The following is a 16,299-nucleotide window of genomic DNA, read 5'->3' as shown; positions in this document are numbered from 1 at the left end:
GCATTGAATATTTATTAGTGTTTATCTCATTCATTTTCTTCTTAAGATCATTGAGAGCAGAATGCTTAGAATATTCGTCTTTATACCTTTCTATAGTATGGTAATGGTAACACATTAAAAATCTCATTATTTAAAGAAAGATTCATGCTTTAAAGAGCTTTAAAACAAGAGCTTTAAAGCAAGAACTCTATCTTGTTGGCCTATATACAACCTGAATTTTATTCGTGTCTTTAGATATTTTTCTGCTTAATTTTTACATAATAATTAATCATGTATCATTAATAATAACTAGCATATGATTTTTCCTTTAAACCATCACATTAACATTTTCCTGACCAAATATTAAAAATAAATGTTTGCACTGAACTGTTTATTTAATTTGTTCTAGTAATATTGGGTTCTGCTGTATTTGAGCAAAGGCTGCTTTTAAAGTTCAAGTAGTGTCTCACTGTGCTAAGACATGGGCGCTCAACATAGGATGGGAAATTCGGCAACGCCAGAGACAAATGCAGGCTGGTATATCTTTCCTCAACCAGCAGAGGAAAGTCAGACATTTGATAGCTGCATTAGTTTTCTGGGAAGAATGGAAATACAAGGCACTAACAATAATGCGCTCCCATGCTTTTAGTTACTATTGAATGATTTCTCCCAAACCTCACAGTATTGAGAGGACATTGTACACTTTTTCTTTGGTTTTTATTTTTGGTATCTGTGTAGTCAGAGCTAGTACTGAGTTAGTGGAAAAAAACAAGGGCAAATAAAGCAACCGAATTTGATTTTTTGATGGTCTAGGGCTTGCCTGAAATAATACCATCAACGGCTAGTGTATGAGGTTACAGAATGGAAAAGTGGAAATACTCTTTATTCTACTACACAGTGTTGAAATCTATGAACTTTTAAGCAGGTTCATATATATACATACACACACACACACACACTCACACATATATATTTGGCTGCACCCATGGCACGAGGAACCTCCTTTGCCAGGGACTGAACTAGATCACAGTAGGGACAATGCCAGATCCTTAAGTGCTAGGCCATCAGGGAACTCCCAGGTCTTAATATTTTTAACACGTCATCAGGAAAGGTAAGTCAGCCCACTGGAGTGGTTAAAGGCAATGTGGTTGAATCCGGGTTAAATTTCAGTGCATGTGATTCCCTAAAGAACCAGGAGTCTAGACAAACTTTGACTTCACAATTTGGCTCTAACCTACTCCACAAAATTCCAGGAAATCCTATTTATTTGCTTTCAGCCTGGACCCTTAAAAGTTCCCAATGACAAAGCAACAGGATGGAACACAATGCTTCCCTGGCATGTGTGATTTCACTTTTGACCAGATGAGCAAATTAATTTTTCTCAAGCTTCTAGTTTTCAGTGCATGTGTGTGTGTGTGTGTGTGTGTGTGTGTGTGTGTGTGTGTGTGTGCATGAGTGCATTGATTGTGTTCTGGAGAAGAAACAGAAGGATCAAGCAGGAAGCATAGTGTTACTTCTTCAGGATAACAGAAGTTAGCAAAGATTAACCATAACTTGTGAGGAAAAAGCACCCCAGGTCCTCAACAGAAGCATCTTTTTTTTTTTCTTAAACTGATGTCAGTATGTATGTATGTATGTATTTATTTATTATTTATTTATTTATTTTTAGGGCTGCACCCACAGCATACGGAGATTCCCAGGCCAGGGGTGGGATCAGAGCTGTAGCTGCCAGCCTACACCACAGCCACAGCAATGTGGGTTCAGAGCCATGTCCCGAGACCTACACCACAGCTCACTGCACCTCTGGATCCTTAACCCATTGAGCAAGGCCAGGGATTGAACCCGCACCCTCATGGATGCTGGGCGGGTTCATTAACCATTGAGCCATGACAGGAACTCCCTGATGTCAGTTTTTAGATCACCTCTTCCTGTTTGTGTCTGCCAGGTAAGCACGGTGCAGAGCGGGACTGGAAACGGCCAAGTTCAGCAGCTGCACTGGTGAGAGCCATAAGGAACCAAGCAGGAGTGCTGCCCATTTCCCTCAGCAGAGGCGATTCCTCGAGGCCAGGAGAAGATGTAACTCAGTGCTTACTGAGCTTCTCTAGGTGTGACCGTTCTGAAGAAATGTGGTAATGCGACCCTACATCCTGGCTTCCTTGGGACAGTCTGGCTGTAGACCGGCTGTCCCTGAGTGATTTTCAATAGTGTCCCCAGGCACTCACACAGAGGCCCAGATTTGGAAGACAAAGGCTCTGGTCCCCTTGTGGGTAGAGTAGTAAATGCTGGATCATCAGAGTCAACTGTCTCTTTGAAGAGTGAATCAGCATAAAGAGATTCTAGGGAGAAACTACTCTTAAGTGGGTGAAATGACATTTGGGTTTACAAGCTATTGGTTGGAATGACTTTTTGCAACTTACTCAGTATTAAAGAGGGGACTGGTTGCAGGGTAGTGAACCGTTTTATTGCTCTGGGCCCCAATTTGTCATGAGTAAAATGAGGTTCTGGAATCGAAGTTGTGCAAAGTTAACTGTGGCTATAAAAATCTTAAAAAACAAGGGAAAATGCTTCTGAAGAGATGAGTAATGCAGCTAGTAAGTTAAGAAAAGGAGTGTCATGATGCAGCTGAACAAAGCGACAGTACCGTATTCAGTGATAAAAATAGTGTCAGGGGAGTTCCCGTCGTGGTGCAGTGGTTAACGAATCCGACTACGAACCATGACGTTGCAGGTTCGATCCCTGGCCTTGCTCAGTGGGTTAGGGATCCAGCATTGCTGTGAGCTGTGGTGTAGGTTGCAGACGCGGCTCGGATCCCGCGTTGCTCTGGCTACAGCTCCGATTCAACCCCTAGCCTGGGAACTTGCATATGCCGAGGGAGCGGCCAAAGAAATAGCAAAAAAAGACAAAACAAAACAAAACAAAAACAACAACAAAAAAATAGTGTCAGGATCTGTCCTGATCCCACCAAGGTACCAGCACTGCGAACATCAGTTCCCATAAGCACCTTGATGGTTCTTAAGGGAAACAGCACCTGAAACTGTTGGCCTCCTGCTTCATTTTAGGTCCATGGGCCTAATTTTAATGTTCCTTCCTTCTTCTTCTTTTTTTTTTTTTGTCTTTTTGCCTTTTCTAGGGCCACACTCACGGCAAATGGAAGTTCCCAGGCTAGGGGTCAAATTGGAGTCGTAGCTTCACAGCCACAGCCACAGCCACAGCCACACTAGATCCGAGCTGTGTCTGTGACCTACACCACAGCTCATGGCAACGTCGGATCCTTAGCCCACTGACCAAGGCCAGGGATGGAACCTGCATCCTCACGGATATTAGTTGGGCTCGTTACTGCTGAGCCATAATGGGAACTCCTGCCTATGGATTTTTTTTAAAGGATTCTGGTAGCAAACCATTAGATTTTTAACATTATCATACATTCTGAGAGCAAACTATGTATGAGGACTTATGTTAATGCCAGGAGTGTATTAACAAAAAACACATCTGTGTTGTCATGGAGCTCACATCTGAGAGGAGGTGGAGAAAGATATTGAAGCAATCATTTCATAAGTAACTGTAAACTGCTGGAGAGATGAATGCCAATAAATGTTCTGATGCTCTACAAGGGGGACTGACTGTGAGGGAGCTTTTGCTGAAGAACTAGAACTTGGATTGAGAGTGAGGGGGGAATATAGAGCATCCGCTGTGCTGGAGGGACATGGAGAATCTGAATTCTGAGAGCCAGCCTGGGAGTGAGCCTGGGAGAGCACGGTGACAGAGAAGGCCACAGAGGTTGGCAGGGGGCACGTGGTACAATGTCTTCACTGGGTGAGCAAATGGGTGCCACTGAAGGGTTTTAAGAAGGAGGCTGGTCATCTGCCCTTCGAAAAGAACATTCTGACTCTAGCGGAGGAAGGATCCCACAGAAGCAGATAGAGATGGATATGAGTGGTGACTTAGTTTGTACTCAGGTGGTGGCAGAGGAGATACGGATGGCCTGGAGAGGTGTTTAGGAAGCAAAATAAATGAGAATTTGCGATGGATTGGGTGAGGGTAGGGGAGAGAGGGAAGGCTGTCTGGGAATTCTAGGTTTGTGGTATGAATATTTGGAAGTACCCTTCAGTGACCTAGAGAACACCGAAACGACTAGGTTTCCAGGAACAAAACCCAAGGCTTTAAATTATAGTCATGTGGTGTCATAGGTTGATCCGTACACTCCCCCTCTCCCCTCCGCCCACTGCACACCCTCAAAGGATATGGTAGCATCTTCCAGGGCCTCAGAATGTGACCTTATTTGGGGACAGGTTTTTGTTTTTGTGTTTTTTTAACCGGCGTGATCAAGTTAAGATGAGGTCATTAGAGTGGGCCTCAAGCTGGTATGGCTGATGCCCGTAGAGGGAGAGGTCACGTCACTTTAGCACAGAGGGCAGCCCACCGGAGACAGAAGGAGAAAATCACCATCTTCAGACCAGACGGATCCTTCCCTCAAGGCCCTCAACAGAACCCACCCTGCTGAGACCTCAGCTTCAGACCGCAACCCTCCGGAACTGTGAGACCAGAGACCTCTGCGGTTTAAGCCACCCAGTTTATGGTACTTTGTTACAGGACACCAGCAAACCAGTACAGGCGGTGAATTCTAAATTACTGGTGGTTTATAGTGGGGACCACACCTTTCCACTTATGCCACTACTTTTTTCTTCTCTTTTCTCTCTCTCCCTTGCTTTCTTTCCTTTCCTCCCTCCGAATTTCTTTCTCTCTTTCCCCTTTCTTTCCTTCCTTCGTTCCTTCCTTCTTTCCTTCCTCTTTCTTTCCTTATTTCATTTGTCAACTTAAGAAATACACACAACCTAAAAGTTGAGAGTTAAGTTTCATCTGGGGAAAATGAGGACTCTAGCCCAGGACGCAGCATTTCAGACAGCTCTGAAGAACTGCTCCAAAGAGGTGAGTATTTATGAGATTTTGGGGAAGGGGGAAGGCACATGCAACCAAGCACGCATTTTACAGAAGGTTGCTGCTAGTCTCAGGAAGGTTACGAGTATTCCGGAGAAGAGCTGCCACCATGAAGGATTTTGGTGTCTAGATACGAGGAGATGCAAGAATTGGGCTCGGAAAATCTTCTTCTGACAATATCTAACTATCCGAAGACCTGTTCTGCCAGTTTTTCCAGAGCACAGAGCGCCTCACTCCTGATCTCCCCCCAGAGCTCCTCTCAGGGGGTGCTGAGGGTCAGCAGCTGCAGTGGCTTAAGATTCAATTCGTGTAGTGGCAGATGGCAAGTGCCCATCTGAAATTTTCTTTCAGGTTTTTGACCTTCTCCTTTTTTTTTTTTTCCTTCGAGGGCTGTACCCGTGGCATATGGAAGTTCTCAGACTAGGGATTGAATCAGAGCTGTGGCTGCCTACCTACACCACAGCCACAGCAATGCCAAGTCTGAGCTGCATCTGCAAACTACACCGCAGCTCGAGGCAATGCAGGATCCTTGGCCCACTGATGGAGGCCAGGGATTGAACCCACATCCTTATGGATACTAATCAGGTTCGTTACTGCTGAGCCACAGCAGGAACTCCTGAACTTCTCTAATGCTTCTCTAACAGAGTTTGTAACAAGCAATGCATAAGGAGAGGACATGGTCCCTGGCTATGACCTTTGCACTTCAAAAGAGTCAAAGGTCATAGCATGTGACCATAGTTGAGCCCTATATTTGCTGCCAGGGCCAGGTGCCTCTCTGTCAAGCACTGTGAGTCTTTTTTTTTTTTTTTTTGCTTTTTAGGCTGTGCCCACAGCATATAGAGGTTCCCAGGCTAGGGGTTGAATCAGAGCTGTAGCTGCTGGCCTACTCCACAGCCACAGCAATGCAGGATCCAAGCTGCATCTGTGGTCTACACTACAGCAACACAGATCCTTAACCCACTGAGCAAGACCAGGGATTGAAGTCTCAACCTCATGGCTCCTAGTCGGATTCGTTTCCACGGCGCCATGATGAGAACTCCAGCACTGTGAGTCTTGGGTGATTTGGACTGATCAACCCTTGTCCCTCTCTCCACGGGGAGTTGGTGTTAACAAGTGAGCTTTTCAGGACAGTCTACCCAAAGAGGAATGAAGATTCACCTCTCTTTAGGGTATTAAAGGAGACAAAGGCAAGAGAATCACAAACCACTGTGTTTAGAAGAAGGGGAGAAAAGTGAGTCCAGCATCTGTTTTATCTACTTTATAATAAATCTGGAGATTGGCCTGGACTTTGATAGTTGCAATCAAAAATAACTACCAACATCTCTGCTATCGTTTATTATAAAATTATAATCCTGAAGGTGTTTTATTAACTTATGTCAAAGACATCAAAAGCTCATGATAAGTGCATGACATTTGAGTTGAATCTTGTCACTGAAAATAATTTACATTTTCTATACACACACTCAAATTTCTCAACCATGCTTTTTCTTAAAAATACATTGGTTTAACTTATAGCATTGTTGAAAATTCTTGAACTACAGTGATTCTTTGACAAATCAATGACTAAGGAAGATGTTATATCATATGTGAGAGTTAATATCAAATGTTTCCTGGAACTAATTAGAATAGTATAAAAAGAAATTAGACACTTATATAGTAAGATGAATTTACATGTAATCTGGAGTGAGCATTTTTTATTTGACCAAAATACAAAGCTACTCTAGTCTAACAATTTTCATAATAAAATGTTGGGCAGAAAATATACTGGGCTAGACCCAGCAAATAATTAAAGAATGTGAATGACAAAGTCCTTCTCTGGGGAAGTTATAATCTGGAAAAAATAGAGAAATAAGACAGATGTTTAATTTTCTAGATCCCTTAAGTTTCATTTAGTGATTGGAATGTAGACAGCATCATGCCCTACAAACTGGCTGAATGACTATCGTTATTTTTTTATTACTGAAAATTACATTACACAGATGCAAAGTTCATTATTACCCCTAAAGAGACTTCTTCTCTTGGAAGGTAAACTGTGCTATTCAGAGAGAAGATATTTTTGAAGAGTTATTGGGTGGACAATTAGTTGCTTTCTATTTACCAAAAAATCTGGGCAACGGCATGTCTTGCTGAGGCTTATTCAGTTCTCAAAGCCTGCTTAGCAGTAGAGGCTGGTCACTGTCCTTGAATCAGTATTTCGGGAATTTTCCAATTCAAACTATTTTGTTTAAAATATTCATTGTTTTATACTAGGAGAGCAATAGAAAAGCATGGGTTTGCATGAATAAGTATCTCATTTATATTTCATCAAAAGTTGGCCCTGAAAATTCAGGTTGGCCATTGTGTCTGTGGCTACAGAAACAATTTAAGTTATGGGTACATGGCATTGTTAGAACACTGAACTGTCACTAGTTTTGCTGAGGTAACCAGATAGGTTTCTGTATTCCCTGAAACAGAAAGAATCTCAGAGCCCATTCTGGGGTTCATGGATTCACGTAGGGGGTGGCGAGGATCCTGGGCTGACACTGCAGCCTGTTCTTATCCCTCTTCATAAATCGAACCAAGCCAGTGCTTTTTTTTTTCCCCCCCTTAATATGAAATTATCATTAATGTTGATAATCACGGAAAGGGAACTTCCGACAGCAATCTGAATACCTGAACCATATACTAGTGTTAAATTTAATCTGTTATGACATTTTCAAATATGCTTACGACAAGGGAGGAAGTCTGTGGAATTCCTCACAGCAACCCCAGGGCACAGATTTTTGGAGGGTCAAATGCATCATGCTTCAAATATTTACATGTCGAGCTCTTGTTGGGCTCAAGAAGAGCCTGGAAAAACGGTCCTAATTTTACTCTATTTGAATCGGCAGAGAAAGGGAAGGTATCAAAAAAAAAACAAAAAAAACAAAAAAAACCAAAACAAAACAAAACAAAAAAAACAACTCCGTAATCTATTAGAAATAAGATTTAATTTCTTGAAAGTACACTACTAGAGGGCAAGGGATAGACCCCTTTATCTACATCTTCGAATCTCTTCACTGCCAATGCATTTACTAGAGAATTATCTGGCACAAATCAGATACTCAATGGCTGTTGAAAAACGTGAAAGATAGAAGGCATGTGATTGCTTTTCAAAATAAAATACCTCATAAGTGTTAATGAAGGAGACCCAGATGGCATCAGGGGTAATGGAAGGAAGCAGAGAAAATAAGGATTACTGGTAGCAGATTTGTGTTCTGAGATCCCAGCCTCAGATACACTCCGGCAGGCTGGACTAGAGTTGACTGGTATCCTGGCAATTTTGTCTGCCAAACAGTGACTATCCCAATTGGAAATACAAAGGATGAATTCTGGAATCAAGAGGAAGTGTGAGTGTAAATGGTAAGTTTGAGAAGGATTAAGATAAATGGACCTGAATGTTTCTCATTACCTAATTTTTAAAATTCTGTACAATTCCTCGAAAAATTGTGCATTTCCCATTTGGTCCTTTTTCATATAAAGAATACCATCCGCTCTCCTCTCACAGACTTCACGATGTAGCAGGGAGATGGGTGAACTGTATTAGAGGGTGAACACATCTGTTGGGATTACAGGAGTCAGCCCAGGACAGGTTAGTTGAATTGGACCTGAAAGCAAAGTATTTCTGTTTCTTCCTCTTTTGCTGAGCCAAGCCAGTCCTGTTTGTTCTATACTCTGCTCCAGGTTGTAATCCCAGGCGCCAGAGTATATGAACACAACATGAGAAGATGTCCAGTCTCCAATCTGAATATTTACTATCCTTATCAGTGGTGATGACAATAATAGGATTTATTTCCATCAGTAAGTAAAGGATGACTTATGAATAGCATATTTCTGCTTCTTATTTTTTTTTAAAGAGTTAACTCTTCCTGAAGATTCCTATCAATGATAATCCAATGCTTTATTTTTTATTTTTTTATTTTTAATGATTTTTATTTTTTCCATTATAGTTGGTCTACAGTGTTCTGTCAATTTCTACTGTACAGCAAGTTCATATATATGTATATAATTTTTCTCACATTATCCTCCATCATGTTCCATCACAAGTGACTAGATATAGTTCCCTGTGCTATACAGCAAGATCTCACTGCTTATCCACTCCAAAAATGCAATAGTTGGCATCTATTAACCCTAGACTCCCAGTCCATCTCGCTCCCTCCCCCTAACCCTTGGCAACCACAGTCTGTTCTCCAATGCTTTCTTATTTGTGATATCCTAAAATTTGTACTATCAATCACCAATAGTTAACTGACCTTCACAATATGATCAATAAACTATCCAGATCATACCCCCTTCTCTAAACTTAATTAAATCCAGCAGTTAGTGTAGGAATGTAGGGAACTGATCTTGAGGGATCATGAATTTTGGAGGACACATTAGCCACAGAGAAATGTCCTCTTGGTGCAAAGGGTGTGCAAAATGGGACACTACCAAATGTGCATAAGGGACATCACCAACGTGTAACCTTATGAGATAAAGCTTAGCATCATTCAAAAGAGGCTCAAAGAAATGTGCTATAAAGGTAAATATTAGGCTATGTCCAAAAAGGGAATCATCTCATGGTCTCATTTTTGTTCTAACTGATAGGAAATGGGTCGCTTTGTAATGCTTGTTGGCTAGAAAGTATGATTAATCTTTGTATTCATAAAAAAAATCCTTTCTCTTTATTTAAGAACTAGTCAAGGAGCTATACTTTGCTGGTAACTTTCTTGGAATATGAGAAGTAATGGCTCTGTACTGGTGAAATAACTGACCTAATCTGAACTTGCAAGGAAGGATCAAAGCCAAAGAGTCTGCCTGTAGACAAAGGTAAAGTTTGATGCATTTTCACATCACTTTTGATGCTCAGCAGAGTGTCCTGCATAAGGTATTTTCTCAGTAAATACCTCCTGAATTTTTAAAATGTAAAAAACTTACCTCCCCAGATAAATAAACAAAAAAGGAGGTGTTTTTTTTAGTACTTCCTCACTGGAACACTGCGGCTAAATAATGTAGCCAATTCCAACAGCTACTGAAACTACAGAAATATTTAACTCCATTTTCAAAAATAAATAAATCCAAATTAGATTGAAGAAGGTTTGGTTAAGCTAAACGGCTGTTCTGGGGTCAGTGGGCTCTGTCTATTAACTAAAGAGCCAACAGGATCTTTAAAATATTTTCTGAGATTCAAATGCATTTAAGAAGGCTTTGAGAGGTTGGATGATGAATGCAAACCACACAGTGTAATTAGGCTGCCAAAGCACTCTCTCTAGTTAAAGCAGACTGCAAGTGTGACTACAACTATAGAGACTTTGATATAAAGACCTTACCTGTCTCTAGGCAGAATCACTAACAGAGTCACAACTATTAAGAGATCATGAAAATTAAAAAAATACACACATAACCTAAAAAAATACAGCCACATTTAACAGTTTAACATATTTAATATTTCCTTATATTTCAACGTAGAGTAAGAGGGTAAAGAGAACCCATGAATTATTCCTAAATTAAGTCTTTCCTTTGGAAGTGAGCACGGCAAATACGATGACGAGACAATAATTAAAAAGAGATACTCCTGAAAACTAGAGGGAGAGAAATTTCCTTCATGCATATAACTTATTTTGGGTAGAATTCTCTCTATCAAAATTCCATCAGAATTCTTCTGCCATTGGGAATGGCAGCAAATCATCTAACCACATCACTGCCGTGGTCATGGTTTGAATTAAAGATGCAAAACTTAAATTTGTCCTCTATAGCGGCCCTTGATACTTCTGGAGTATAGACATTTAACATTTTTGAGTGTTTTCCTACACATTCTTCCATGTTTTCCTCAAACATCTCAATGAGGTGGCACAGATATCATTAGAGACTGTGAGAAGCCCCAGAGTTGATACATTTTAGGATAAGAAATTTGAGCTTTTCCCATTAGCTTCACAAATTCATAGGCATCCCACCTGCCCTGTGCGATGGAAAGGCAGCCGTGTCATCAGGGGAATCAATTAATTAACTGTGCAGGCACTGATTACTCACTTTGTTTTTTTTCATGTGTGGATAAAGTAGATTGCTTGCCTGCACATAAATTTTGTGGCTATGGCTTTACTCTTTTCAAATGTACACAACGGTCAATTATGTATAGCATGCTGAAGAGGCAGCAGAAGAAAAGCCTGTTTGGCACAAAGGATTAGTCAGAGCCACTGTGGAATGTGAAAAGATGCCAAGCCTGGGAGATGGCAGCAAATAAGAAGGGACTGGGTCCAGGGGAAGGCCCCCAAATGAGAGTGAGCACATTGGTTTGCATCTGGACTCCTGCTTACAAGGTATGTGTCATTGGGTAAGTGCTTTGTCACTGTTTTATGCAAGTTATTGCTCAAATATTTATTGCTTCTAGCTACAGTGTTCCTTTAAATTAACTCTATGTTGGCTGATAAAAGAGCTTCTTTTTATTTAAAAAGTTACCCTTTGTGCTATAAAGAAGCTGAAATTCCATTTCGAGTTAAGTTTGGGGTTAAAAAAATAGAAGATGGTTTGACTGCTTTTAGAAGCAAATTCGGTCAGCAGCAAATTCTTGGAAATAAGAGGCATCTTTCATAAACATAAGCATGAGATTTAGTCAACACATGAAGCCATGTGGTCATTTAAAACACTATCATACTGCCAAACTTGTTCCTGAGAGTATAAATAACTATTTAAGGACATATTCCTGTGACAGAATAATTGCCATTGTGTTTTCTGAGATAGAACTAGACCTCGGACAACTCTGCCCCAACCACCCATTGCTTCAGGACGTGTAAAAAGAAAAGATGGCATTTGACCAAGTATTGGATGCATTAATCCACAGGGAATTTACAGGCTATATTTTTTACTTTCTCAAATAGGAAGTAATTTTTTGCAAGTTTTTTACCTTAACTCTGCACACAGTAAGAGTAAGTGACCAAACACAGTAAACCATCTGAACAACTCAACAGGGAAAAAAAATGAAGTCCTTAGCAAGAGGAGGTAGAGCTGCTCTCTATACAGCTCATGTTAGCCCTATAATCTTACTGCTAAAGCCTTAGATACAGTGGGAGCTGTTCAGAACAGCACCCTTTTAGGACACTGTGCCTGAACTTGGCACTTGAAGACTTTTGGTAAGCTGAATGAGTCCAAAGGCAATGTTACGAGGTATAATTCTGAATCTTTATGGTAACAATTTTACAAAGATCCCATGATGACTCTCCAGACGTGCTGGTCACCCTAAGCACTCCAGGACTTCCTTTCCTGAACCGTGACTTATTTGGAAAGCCATAATATGCCCATGGTTAGATGCGGTTCTTTTTATGCTTTAAAAATACTGTCTAGTACCCATGACATTCTGTGAGTTTGACAATGCCATTTAGGAAATCAAGCTCTTGGGCTCTGTGACTTTTCTTTTATAAAATGTTTTAGTAAATGCACACATCTTTTAATATTTTGTAATGATTCAAATTACTACAGCAATTCAAGTTATGGGAAACTGTCACTATTTAATTTTTTTCTAGCTACGGCCTATCTCCTGTACTAAATGACATGTTTTTCATTATAAAAATGATACATGTTTGTGATAGCTCTAAAAAAGGACAAGCATACAGACAAGGAGAAAGGAGAAAAGATTAGTCTTTCTTTTTAGCCACTCTTTCTGTCTTCTCAGAGAGTTTCTTTCACCGCCTTCCAGAAACTGGTAAAGTGCATTTCAGATCCTCTTTTGATAGTGTTTGGCATAGCTATCCCACATATCAGGGATCTGAATGACTGATTTGACATATTGATTTCCGACTTCGTTTTTGTCAACATTCCTTTTACCTTGTACACACCATGAAACCTACGTAGCTTTAAAAGAAAGAGGGAAACTAAAATAAAATCATAATAGACTTAAAAGGCAACTGACCTTTTTCCACCTCATTCAGATTAGCAGCTGGCAGCAACAAAGACAGAAGAGACAAAAGACTTTTTACATTGCGGTACAACAGCAGAGCACAGAAAGCCAAAGCACAGCATTAACAACAGAGAAGCCCAGGGGGAGAGAGCAAACCGAAGCAAGGCTTAGATTTCTTACCTACAGCCGGGCCAAACGCACAGACAAGGAGAAAATGAGGCAAAAGGCAGACGCCATCACAGGAAGCAAGTGGTCTGTGGCTAAATCAGGTGATTTAACAAGGGGCAGCTTCACTTTGTCAGATAGGCACACAATGGTTTGTGGGTGGGTGTTGGAGGTTGGGAAACAGAGATCATGGAGCCACATGGAAAAATTAAAATGTTCTGAATTTTTTCCCACAAAATACAGTCTTACACACCCAACTTATATGGAAACTTTCATTAAGTGATTTTGCGCCACCCATTAAGCAATACCCATAGTTAAGATGTGATCAATTTTGTAGCATCGTTGTATGTGGTCCTGTGAGGAGAGGGTTCATTAAGAAACAGTCTTGGCAGAGCAGATCCGGGGTTCTGACTCCTAAGAAACATGCAAAACCACATTTTCCAATGCAACACCTAAGTTCATATCAGAGTTTAAAAGGTGTCAAGTTTTTCAATGTTGCAGGGGTGCCATGTTTATAATGTTCAGTTTTACAAGTTTTGAGCTAGTGCAATATGATGTATTCCTTGAAAATTTACTTTCAAGACACGCCTTATGCCTTGTTTTTAGAAAGAATATGATGATTTTTTTAAAAAAAGATCAACTATAACCAAAACCACAGTCTCTTAAACTAAATTAAAACCCTAAAGTAGATTTTTATATGATTTTTTTAGCAATTTCAGCGTCTTACTTAATCTTTAGCATAGTGATTTTAACTTAGAATCATAGTGAATTAATCTTTTCAAAAATTAATATTGCCTGAAGAATACTAGCAATCCACAATTGCATGTTATATACAGGACAGAGTATGAACTGAATTAGGCAGAAATGAATAGTCTGAATGACTTGGGGGAGGATATAGCAAGGATTACCTAACAGAAAAATAAGACTGATCCTTAAAATTTATGTTGCCAATTCCCGCAGGAAAAAAGGACAGGGTTTTTTTCCTTTAATAAATCAGTAACTATTTACTGTGACGTTCTGGTTATGTGGGCTTAAATAAGTTGAATAAATTTCACATTGGCGGTGCATTTTATTTTGAAAATGTGTAGCTATGTTTTATAGCCTGTGCATCATATCATGACCTCTCTTTCAGACTGCTTTCAGCTCTCTGAATTTTCTCTATTAACAGACCATATCCACTCTGATGCTTGACATGAGTGCCAAATGTAAAAACTTTCACCATAATAATTTACAAGCTTTTCCTATGAAGTCTTATTTGCTCCCACTGAAGAGTTCATTTTCTCATTGAACGCCTCAGAGGTATAGAGTAAAAAAAATCTCCAAACAGAAAATCAACTTGTGACTCGAATGGTGTTTAAACAAGGACAACATCATTATATTCCCCGAGCACGGTAGGGTTTCTGTTCCAAGATCTCATGCTCATTAATCAGATCTAAAAGAAAACACCCATAGCATAAGAAAATGCCTCCCTAACTGCAGCCCTGGATGAAACAGGATATAAAACTCTAGAGTCCAATGTATACCTCCCTAGAATGAAAGGCCACTTATGTAATACAGATTTCAAAATCTGCTGATGGTTGTTGGACATTTTGTAAATGAGCTCATTTCACATATGAACAAAAATGCTACAGTTAATAGATGAGTTACTGACATGCGTGGTTTGATGTCTCCTCTAATGCCAAATTGTCAAACTCGTCACTGCTCACAAAACCCAACCCATAGTTATTCTGATGATATCTTCATGTTTTGAATGCTATGAACTTTCTATTGAGTGCAATATTTTTGTTTATCCTTAGCCCAAATTAAGGCAAACTGCTATTTGCAATAAATGTGATTAAAAAGACTAGAAGAGTCTCAGTTCTTGTTGGGAACGAAAGGGCTCTTGGCAAACATGTCATGGCAGGTTCCCACATGATAGCTTTTATAGATTTCACGTTTTGGCTAAAAAGTGGTTGTGCTAGGCTTTTGAGTTCTTTGGATATATTTCCAAGAAAGAGATCTGACACAGGGAAATGAAGCTACATCACATTTCTCAAAGGAAGCTGCATTGAACTGAATCACTTAAGGAGGGAGAAAACGTGTGTTCAAGAAGGTTAGGTGTAGGACAGGAGCTTGGAAATTGAAGGGAGAGAAGGTAAGACAGAGACTCAAAGAAATGGATAAGGACTGAGGAATAGCAAATCTAAAGTCAAAGTGGGACCCCTCCCAAGTAACTCAAAAGAAACTGCCGCCTTATGTAAATTACCATAAAAAAGGCATGTAAGAACCCCAAAAAACAGCAGTGCTCTCAAGGCTAGGTTTCATCAGTAAGGGGCTATAGAAAAATCCCTAGCTTCTGTGCTCAGATACATTGGCTAACCAAACTGTCCAATTTGTCCTGGTCAAAGTGGGTTAGCTTAAAGAAGCCTTTGAATTAAGTTCTTTCAGTAATGATTGGAACGATGGGATAAGAGTACTATTCTATTTTAAGAAGGTAATAGGTACAGATTTTAGTGCAAGTACTGGGCTGCTTGCATGCACAAGTCTCAGTTAGCCCATCCTATAAAAACGCAGACTCTCAGGGCAGCTCCAAGGGGCTCCAGGATCTGTGCACTTAGACTAATGGAAAGTATCTGAGGTGTGACACAGGTACTACTGGGGTGAACCTCAAAGCTAAATTCTTCCTGCTGTGTTAGAATGGGTGCATGTTAGACATACTTGCTATCCTGAATTAATGCAAAATAACAAGGAATTCAAATTCTGGCCACTGAGGAGTCCAAGGGCTGTTATATATGTAATGGAGCAACTGATTGTACAACATATTCAAATTTCTACTGGAAACTTAGTGTATTGCTTCCAATAGCATCAGGTGCTTCACTGGTGTAAAAAAAAAAAAATCGTTTACCATGGAAAAAGGAGCTGCAGAATTTCACAAACAGATTATTCTATTTAGCATTTTCCCATTAAGAAAAGTACCTCTGAAAATGCAAAGTTTGAGTATTCCATAAAAGCTTAAACTTCAATGCTTTTCTACCAAATCTCTGTAAAAGTTAACCATACAGATGTGCTTGCAGTTTGCCTGGTTAGAGATAATACTGTCAGTCATCTAAGTAGCTATTTTACCCTCTGCTGTTCTTAACTATGTATATGCAAATAAATACAATTCATGAAAAACATCCGGCTAAATGAAAATGATAACTTTGAATTGAGTGACTGGAGAATCTCCTTCCTCATTTTTTCTAACAAATATGTGTGACTCTTATCAATTTTAAAACTAAATCGTTTCTTAAGGACACAAGACTGTAACTATGAAGTTTCTCATTCATAACCACAAAAATCAATCAAAATAGATA

The 16,299-nt window shown here is 39.9% G+C and overlaps 1 protein-coding gene across 6 annotated transcripts in view; it reads right to left on the bottom strand.

Moving 5' to 3' along the window:
• The window catches only part of SLIT2 (slit guidance ligand 2), a 384,281-nt gene that overhangs the window by 35,095 nt on the left and 332,887 nt on the right, over positions 1–16,299 (bottom strand). For 2 of the 6 annotated variants that reach the window (XM_084971633.1, XM_084971634.1), the window contains one exon: positions 8,942–12,841. The exons of the other annotated variants lie outside the window; for them this stretch is intronic. In XM_084971633.1, coding sequence (XP_084827759.1) covers positions 12,777–12,841 — 65 coding nt within the window. In that variant the 3' untranslated portion in view covers positions 8,942–12,776. Of the gene's footprint in view, positions 1–8,941; positions 12,842–16,299 lie in introns of those variants that run through there. 6 annotated transcript variants of the gene reach the window in all.

Source organism: Sus scrofa, chromosome 8, assembly GCF_054392235.1.
Source record: "Sus scrofa isolate SSC_HxYL_T2T_F1_AM1 chromosome 8, Sscrofa_HxYL_maternal_Yorkshire_Landrace_v2.0, whole genome shotgun sequence".
Lineage (NCBI taxonomy): Eukaryota > Metazoa > Chordata > Mammalia > Artiodactyla > Suidae > Sus > Sus scrofa.
This window is presented reverse-complemented; position numbering and strand designations above follow the sequence as displayed.